Raw genomic sequence first — 10,000 nt, 5'->3', positions numbered from 1 at the left:
AGAGGACAAAGATTCTAGGATAGGATAAATATAAATATAAATTCACTATAGGCTCCGAGGACAACCGTCAGTTTATCTGTAATCAATAGACCTGCTGCTCAGGTCACCCGCGCGCCCACGGCACGTGAACCGGGAAAGCGCGAGAATGCGCTGGAAGTTCCCGCCGTCAAGATGCTGGTCTAAAATGTTTCTACAGAATAGTAGCCTACAGTAGAACTAAAATATCACAAACACAGAACATGATTTGATGAACAGATAAATCCTTAAATAAATGACATGTCCTGTAAATGTTTAGAAACAATAGAACCTAAAAAAAAAAACGTTCTCTTCAACGTGAGTCAATAATTTAGAAACTCATTCCCTGCCCTCGTCAGACGGGGGGATTTCTGAAAACGTAAAAAGTAAAATGTTAGTAGACTAGTCTAATTTCAGAATGACGATGATGATTATTATTATTAGGCTATTAGTAGCCTAGTAGTAGCAGTGGTAGTAGGCTAGTATTATTAGTCTATTGTAGCCTAATTATTATTGTTAGGCTATTGTTGTTATTATAATTAGGCGAGTATGCTTGTTATTATTTTTATTGTGTGTAGCTTACTATTGATAGTTTGGAAGGCCTATTGTTATTATAAGTATTGTTATTGTTAATTATTATTATTATTATTATTATAGCCTACTATTACTAGCCTACTATTAAGCCGTTCAAATGCATAGCAGACCGCTATTTCATGCCGTTTTGGTGCGGCATTCAGTCTGTCTGTCTGACGTGTTTATTTCATGTGAGTCTATAGGACATAAAGCAGCTCCAGGATCCTTTGTGGCGCATAATCAGCGTGGCTTATTGCGGCTGCGGCCGGGGGAGACGCGCAGCGCGGCGCTGCGGAGAGAGAGAAAGTTAGACCGTCCCGGTCCACGGAGACAATGGGAAAGACACCCCGAGGGCCCGGAGCTGGAGCTGGGGCTAAGGGGGGGGGCACGGTGCCCTTTAGAGTCAGTCTCAAGGCTCGCTGTGTACGGGAACACTATACCACATCTGTCTGGATAACCAGCCGAAGAATAACATTCTGACTTCAAACTGAGCGTAGAGTGCGTCCGTGGTGATCTGGTCTGATGTGTCGAAGTGATTTATTAAACACAAGCAACATCTGCGGCCACGGCGCGCGCGGGCGGCAGCACGGACGGAGGGAGCAGCGCGCGGGCAGCAGGGCGGAGAGCAGCTCGAGGGGAGAGAGAGATAGAGAGAGAGAGAGAGAGAGAGAGAGAGAGAGAGAGAGAGAGTCTGGGAGTAGGATAGGCGATTAAAAAAACATTAAATCAGGGTTGTTTAGATTTAACTGTTGTGTAAATAAATCTGTAGGCTATAATGTGATATGAAATAGAGATTGTGTGTTGCGTGCATAAAGTGACCTATTCAAAAGTTCTCTATAAATGATAGGCTATGGCCTATGCATGAATTGAGAATTTAAAATTACCAGTGTGTCATGTCTTAACAATACAAATTAGATCGATAATCATGTAGTTTTGTTTTCATTCTATTCTCTCAGAGTTGACAGGTCTGAAGTGCGGACGCAAAAATGTGCTGAAAGTCTTGCAATGCGTTTTTACGCATTTACATGAACGTGTGTTTTAATCTATGCAATTAAAATAATGTAAACCTCAGAGATGACACGCCGGGCTCTGGCGGAATGAGACTTCACGAGACCTCTAAAACAAACACGGAGCTCGAGACAGACGTGCTCCATAAAACTAATCAGAGACCCGCCCGTGACCATCCTCGGGAAGGCGCGAGGGGGCTGCACGCGCAGGAGGGCTCTTCTGAACATCGACAGTCTTCTACGGGACAATCTTCTAATTCAGCACAGGCTGTTTCGATAGTCTGTCAGCCAAGCCTCCGAGGAAAGCAGGACGAAACGAACTGTGTGTCCGGGGGGGGGGGGGGGGGGAGAAACAAAAGTAGCCTACTTAAACAGCCACAATTCTGTAGATGAAAAGTCAAATTAATAATGGCCTGATTACTTAATAAACTCTGACATCTTTCAACGAAATATTCACGTTGAATTAGTGAATTACTGAGTGGCTTTTTATGGTGAGTGTGGAGCTGCGTAAACGCTTAATGTAGCCTATGTGCCACGACACGGAGAGGTGTATTTATGTAAGATAGACTAATGTGTGTGTGTGTGTGTGTGTGTGTGTGAGTGTGTGTGAGAGAGAGAGAGAGAGAGAGAGAGGGGGGGGGGGGGGGTCGAGTACAGAAGTTACCAAAGATCTGTCTCTACTTTCCACACTGTCCAGTGCTTTGATGATTCCATTAACGTGTAGTTGCAGCGCTGAAACAACTCTTGGATCCCAACCAGGTCTTTCTGACGAAGAAACCACCTAATCGATTGTATTTCTCTGTAATAAAGTTAGTATGGAAACTCTCTGTTGACTGTACGCACAGATATACGTTGGCACACACACACGCACACACACCCACACAAACACACACACACTGAGAGCTGGACATGAAGCAGTGCTGGAAAGTGAGTAAAACTAGACCCCGACTAACCTAGCGTTGGTGCAGTCGTTATACAGCGCCTCGAAGTCCTTACGGGTGATGAGCTTGCAGCGGTTGACCCCGGGTTGGATGGCCCCGAGTCCCCGGAGGATACGGACCTGCTCCACCGTGCACACTACCGGGCAAATGTCCAGCCGCTTCAGCTTGGTGTAGACGGTGTGCAGTCCGCCCACCAGGTGCTTGAGGAAGAGGTCGAACACCTGCGGGAGGCAAATCAGCTCGTGCCCGTCCACGATGAACGAGGCCACCTTGACCCCGTGCACTTCCACCATCTTGCACTCGTTGTTGCCGCTCGCGCCGGTCCCGTTCCCGGTACCGTTCCCTCCGCCGCCGCCGATGAAGGAGTTGATCATGCTGCTGGTCAGTCGCGGTGACTCGGAGGGGCTCGTGTACAGCGGATCCGAGCGGAACAAGCTGCCGGGAGTCGGGGCGGAGGTGGGCGCGAGCGCCGGAGGGGTAGCTGATACGGCCATAGTTTCTCTAGTTTCTTCCTGGTCCTCGCGCTCCCTCTGTTCTTGTTTTCCCTCTTCTTCGTCTTCTTCTTCTTCTCGCTCTCGTTTTCTGTTGACGTTAAACATGTACACGCGCTCCTCTCGGATAGTCGGTAACGGACAACCACCGATCTCACAAGTGCGCTGGCCGGACTGAGCTCCGGCACACTCACCGTCTCATTGATCCAGCCCACCGAGGTCCGGAGTGGCATCCGCAACCGCCAATCAGGAGAGCGCTAGCTGGATGGCCGGCGTCCTATTGGTGCTCAGACCGTGACTGGCAGATCCCCCAGAGAGAGGGGGAGGGACTCTGCTGACGGATTCTCCGGTGCTCCAGAGCAACTTTTCACAGACTTTGGAGCCTCAGTTACTCCACCGCTACTGTGGGAAGCACGGATCCTCATGTCTTACAGCTGCGCACTTAATTGCCGTTAACAGTTGTATGTAGGCTAGCCTGTCCCGATTAGGATGCTACTGCAAATGGAAGTGCACTGTTTACGGTCGGTCTACGTCACTCCAGAGGAGAATAGCCACCACGGAGGCGCGAGAGAATAACCCGGTTATCAGTCAAGTTGGTTGTAGTTCTGAAGTAGCAAGTTGTGTTGTTATACGAAATCTTCACACAACAATCCATGGGGAATGTAGGTTTTAGCGAAATAGCCTACTACTACTAGTCTACTAGCCTACTACTAGCCTACTATTAGCCTACTACTACTAGTACAACTACTACACACGCACGCAGACACACAGACAAACATATTTTCTACGGCCGTGTATGCGTTTTAATTCCCTGTAGTGTGAAGTGTGCTGCTCGGCTGCGGTGCTCCTCGTGCCTCTCCCGCTGGTCTCTGAGGCTGTACCGGTGCACCGGAGTCCCGCTGGTCTCTCTGAGGCTGTACCGGTGCACCGGAGTCCCGATGGCGAGCACTCCTACTGCAGCTCAGCATCGCCGCCCTGGAGGCCGAGCACCCTCACTGCAGGCCGGCCCCGGAACCCAGGCACACAGATATAACCCGCTCTGAAGAGGAGCATAGCCTACCGGAGGAACACCCGGGTCCAATCGGCTATTTACACCGTATGAATATTACATTGCATTCAATTGAATCAAACGGATGATTAGATTTGAAACACACATTTGGACAGACGGTGATAGTCGCTGGGCAGCTGCAGGACAAGCCCCAAGGTGACCTAACTGTTATTTTCTTTTATGAACTTAACAACGTGGAACATTTCTCCCAGTATCAAACGACTCACCTCAGCTGCCTAATTCATCGTTTAAAGCTCATAATAACCCCGTCACTCTAAACGTCTGGCTTGTTTTCATGTGAATCCAAACCTATCCATTTGTCTTCGGCATCTATAACGTTTTAAACCCAGAATAGACTAGATAACTGGCAGCCCTCTCAAACAGATGGCGCTATTTCAAATGCAAACCTTTCTAATAGCGAGAAGTGTCTGAAATGAAAACAGGAGTGATGCTTAACCTTTAGGCCTTCTCATCTTAGTGCAGGAGATTAATACTCCAACGACTGTTTAAATGCCATGCAAATTCCACTCGCAAGTACCCGGTTAAATTAAAAAAAAGCTTGTTGCCAATCTGGAAATTAGATACATATTTTACCTGCGTTTCATTCGCACCTCGTTCCTTCATACGCTCTTTAATCTGGATGATTACCTGATTACCATAGCCCATCCCGGCCCCCGCGCTCTGATGGAGATCAGGGTGGGCCAGCCTGTCTCTGTGCAGAGTGGCAACTCATTGCTCAGAGTAAATTCTGTGTTAAACTCCACCTCCCAGCAGCCCACTGGGTGATGGAGTGTTGGGACGGAACACTATCAGTTCATCTAGAACTATAGATATGGAACACATTATCAGGTGATGTAGAACTATAGATATGGAACACATTATCAGTTCATCTAGAACTATAGATATGGAACACATTATCAGGTGATGTAGAACTATAGATATGGAACACATTATCAGTTCATCTAGAACTATAGATATGGAACACATTATCAGGTGATGTAGAACTATAGATATGGAACACATTATCAGTTCATCTAGAACTATAGATATGGAACACATTATCAGTTCATCTAGAACTATAGATATGGAACACATTATCAGGTGATATAGAACTATAGATATGGAACACATTAGCAGGTGATATAGAACTATAGATATGGAACACATTAGCAGGTGATCTAGAATAGAACGCACCGGTGTCTGGGGAAGAGACGAGCGGAGAGAGGGAGAGAGAGAGAGTGTGTGTGTGTGTGTGTGTGTGTGTGTGTGAGAGAGAGAGAGAGCAAGAGAGACTGTGTGTGTGTGTGAGAAAGAGAGACATTATGTTTGTGTGTCTCTGGAACTCCAAGCAGAGAGAAAGTGTGTGTGTGTGTCTGCGTGAGAGAGAGAGAGACAGTGTGTGTGTGTGTGTGTGTACAGTAAGCATGTTCCTCCACCCCCCCTCTTAGTAATATTGAGGTGAAATATTGCAGCCAGGCCATCTGCAGAACACCCCATCTCCTCCACAACACTGGCATGTTTTTATTAATGCACACACAACACAGATCAATAACAACAATAAATTACTGCTGATTGTAATTGAATGTGTTCCTAATTTCAATGTCACTCGTGATAGATATCCATCCATTACAACGTTATAAATTCATTACACTTTCTCCCTCTCTCTCTCTCTCTCTTCCGCCCTCTCCCTCTCTCCCTCTCTCTCTCTCTCTCTCTCTCATGTGCCTGATGGACTCTCCTCATTTGAATAAAACTGCAGCCTTTAGTTCTACAATCTGAAAACAAATAGTGCTGTGTAGAACCATTCAAAGGGAACAGGGGAACCCAAATGTTTAAGGTAGAACCCCTTTCAGGACAGACAGAAACATTTGTGCCCCGAAGAGCACCTTTTGCAGGATGCTACACGGAAGCAAAGCTGTAGAACCCTGCAGAACCCCAAAAGGGTTCTGTCTGAACCTAGAAACGAGAGGCAGTCCATCCTGGTCCAGGAGAGACGGAGGGAGAGAGAGAGAGAGAGGGCTTTCTATGCGGCTGTAGCTCAGTTGGTAGAGCGGGTCGTTCAGTGATCGAAGGGTCAGTGGTTCGAATCCTAGCTCCGACTGTCCACATGTCAAAGTGTCCTTGAGCAAGACACCTAACCCCAAATTGCTCCCAATGAGCAGGTTAGCACCTTGCATGGCAGCTACTGCCATTGGTGTGTGAGTGTTTGTGTGAATGGGTGAATGAGAGGCCATTGTAAAGCGCTTTGAGTGCTGCTAAGGTGGAAAAGCGCTATATAAGTGCAGTCCATTTACCATTTATTTACCATCAAGTTGGACATCCAATCCTAATCTGTCTAAAAACACTTCACTCTGTTATAGAACCCGTGTCCCTTTACAGTTGTCGAGGTCCACTTGCTAACCAAGACTTTACACAATGGAACAAACACAATTGAGACTGCATGGAGAATTCAGCAAATCCATTCTCCGCATCCAACGAATAACCCCAAACAATGCATGCAGAGCAGAGTTAGGACAATATGCACTAATTATCAAAATTCAAAAGAGAGCAATTACATTTTATAATCACCTCAAAGAGAGTGACTCAGACACACTCCATAACAAAGGCCTCACCTGGAGAGAGACGTCCCCTCAGACAGCTGTTCCTGGGTCTCAAACACAGAGAGACTGCAGAGAGACGTCCCCTCAGACAGCTGGTCCTGGGACTCAAACACAGAGAGACTACAGAGAGGCGTCCCCTCAGACAGCTGGTCCTGGGACTCAAACACAGAGAGATTACAGAGAGACGTCCCCTCAGACAGCTGGTCCTGGGACTCAAACACAGAGAGATGTCCCCTCAGACAGCTGGTCCTGGGACTCAAACACAGAGAGACTACAGAGAGACGTCCCCTCAGACAGCTGGTCCTGGGACTCAAACACAGAGAGACGTCCCCTCAGACAGCTGGTCCTGGGACTCAAACAAAGAGAGACTACAGAGAGGCGTCCCCTCGGACAGCTGGGCCTGGGTCTCAAACACAGAGAGACTACAGAGAGACGTCCCCTCGGACAGCTGGGCCTGGGTCTCAAACACAGAGAGACTACAGAGAGAGACGTCCTCTCAGACAGCTGGTCCTGGGTCTCGAACACAGAGAGACTACAGAGAGACGTCCCCTCAGACAGCTGGTCCTGGGACTCAAACACAGAGAGACTACAGAGAGACGTCCCCTCAGACAGCTGGGCCTGGGTCTCAAACACAGAGAGACATCCCCTCAGACAGCTGGTCCTGGGACTCAAACAGAGAGACTACAGAGAGAGACGTCCCCTCAGACAGCTGGGCCTTGGACTCAAACAGAGAGACTACAGAGAGAGACGTCCCCTCAGACAGCTGGGCCTGGGACTCAAACACAGAGAGACTACAGAGAGACGTCCCCTCAGACAGCTGGTCCTGGGTCTCAAACACAAACACCAGCAGAGCCAGCAGACAGAAACCCCACCAGACTAAACCACACAACACAAAAACAAAACTATCTGACACATTGGTAAGAATCTACCAAAAACCAGCAAACTGGAATGCTGTTTGGCCCTAAACAGAGAACACACAGTGGCAGAATACCTGAGCACGGTGACGGACCCACAACTAAGGAAGTCCTTATATGTACAGACTCAGCGAGCACAGCCTCGCCATCGAGAGAGACCGCCACAGACAGACCTGCTTCCTGGAGAAGACAGACTGAGCCTCCACAGGCAGACCTGCTCCCTGGAGAAGACAGACTGAGCCTCCACAGACAGACCTGCTCCCTAGAGAAGACAGACTGAACCTCCACAGGCAGACCTGCTCCTGGAGAAGACAGACTGAGCCTCCACAGACAGACCTGCTCCCTGGAGAAGACAGACTGAGCCTCCACAGACAGACCTGCTCCCTAGAGAAGACAGACTGAGCCTCCACAGACAGACCTGCTCCCTGGAGAAGACAGACTGAGCCTCCACAGACAGACCTGCTCCCTGGGGAAGACAGACTGAGCCTCCACAGACAGACCTGCTCCCTGGAGAAGACAGACTGAGCCCCCACAGGCAGACCTGCTCCCTGGAGAAGACAGACTGAGCCTCCACAGGCAGACCTGCTCCCTGGAAAAGACAGACTGAGCCTCAACAGGCAGACCTGCTCCCTGGAGAAGACAGACTGAGCCTCCACAGACAGACCTGCTCCCTAGAGAAGACAGACTGAGCCTCCACAGACAGACCTGCTCCCTGGAGAAGACAGACTGAGCCCCCAGAGGCAGACCTGCTCCCTGGAGAAGACAGACTAAGCCTCCACAGACAGACCTGCTCCCTGGAGAAGACAGACTGAGCCTCCACAGACAGACCTGCTTCCTAGAGAAGACAGACTGAGCCTCCACAGACAGACCTGCTCCCTGGAGAAGACAGACTGAGCCCCCAGAGGCAGACCTGCTCCCTGGAGAAGACAGACTGAGCCTCCACAGACAGACCTGCTCCCTGGAGAAGACAGACTGAGCCCCCACAGACAGACCTGCTCCCTGGGGAAGACAGACTGAGCCTCCACAGACAGACCTGCTCCCTGGAGAAGACAGACTGAGCCTCCACAGACTGACCTGCTCCCTGGAGAAGACAGACTGAGCCCCCACAGGCAGACCTGCTCCCTGGAGAAGACAGACTGAGCACCCACTGCACAAAAAAGAGGTGGAAAACAAGCTTCACTTTTTAACTACCTGTCAACTACCACCAGGACATCAGAGATACATGAGAAGATACACAGATTTTGAAAACATGTCTAATGACAAAAAACTCCCATATCGTCTGGGGGAAATACTGTTTAGCAACGTGCAAACAGAGCAACAAGATCTGTGACAGGAAAAGGACGTCCAATGGAACACAGCCACCATAAAGACTGTCCATCAGTATCCCTGAACACCACACTGATCACTGGACATAGACACACTGTACATACAAACTGAGAAGTTATTTAATTTGTAAATATTACACTTATTAATTCACTAAATTCACCTACAGTATTTGTATTTACATTTATATTTTAACATTTTAAAAAATGAAATGTGAAATTATTCAACATGGTTTTAAGTGTGGGCTGTTTCCCTGATATCTGGAACAAAGGTCTAATAACACTGATCTTTAAAAATGTGGATAGATTAGACCATGATAATTATAGAGGAATGTGTGTCAGCAGCAACCTGGGGAAGAAGTTCTGCTCTATTATTAACTAGAGACAACAGCATTTTCTCAGTCATCACAACATCCTGAGGAAAAGACAAACTGGATTTCTACAAAACCACTGAACCACTGACATTTCCACCCTCATTTATTCAAATCATCTATCCAAATTAATATTCCAATTCAAATCTGGCTGAAAGTTTTCAAATCAGTAATTCAACCAATGGCCATATAAGGTAGTGAGGTGTGGCATCCATTGGCTACTAGGAATTTCCTATTTTGGACAAACATCAAACTGTATTTTGTAAATACATTCTAAAATCCAAAGAAAAACTCCACGTAATGCACACAGAGCGGAACTTGGCCAATCCCCTCTTCTAATCGACATTCAAAAAAGAGCCATCAAATTTGATATTTATCTAAAAAAAGAGACATCAAATGTTATATTCATATGTGCAACATTTCCTTCTACAATATAGAACATGAGGAAATTAGGACAAAGTTCTTTACAAAAATTAAACGTAAATTAAAAAACGTTGATACACTCTCTGACCAGACTAGAATGCAACCCATACTTGGAGAACACAGTCTCAGCGCCATAGAAGCAGACGGGTACAGTATGTGAGTGATGTCACAGACTGAGAGAAAACCAGCACAACAACACAACAACACAACAACCTCCTCACACTCATACTCTGCCTTCTCATTCACTCCTCTACTGCATGTGGATCTTTTTGGTTTGTTAATTTGTGTATTTATT

General features: G+C 47.5%; 1 protein-coding gene across 1 annotated transcript; it reads right to left on the bottom strand.

Annotated features, from left to right (window-relative positions):
- Nucleotides 1-828: 828 nt before the first annotated feature.
- dacha (dachshund a) lies at nucleotides 829-3,081 on the bottom strand (the record flags this gene model as incomplete). The annotated part of the gene is made up of 2 exons (XM_084436801.1): nucleotides 2,549-3,081; nucleotides 829-877 (listed from the first exon to the last, which is right to left on the bottom strand). The coding sequence occupies exons 1-2, from the start codon at nucleotides 3,028-3,030 to the stop codon at nucleotides 829-831; spliced, it is 531 nt and encodes a 176-aa protein (XP_084292927.1). The 5' UTR covers nucleotides 3,031-3,081.
- Between the last annotated feature and the right edge of the window lie 6,919 nt (nucleotides 3,082-10,000).

This window comes from Borostomias antarcticus (genome assembly GCF_949987555.1).
Source record: "Borostomias antarcticus genome assembly, chromosome: 1".
Taxonomy (NCBI): Eukaryota; Metazoa; Chordata; class Actinopteri; order Stomiiformes; family Stomiidae; genus Borostomias; species Borostomias antarcticus.
This window is presented reverse-complemented; position numbering and strand designations above follow the sequence as displayed.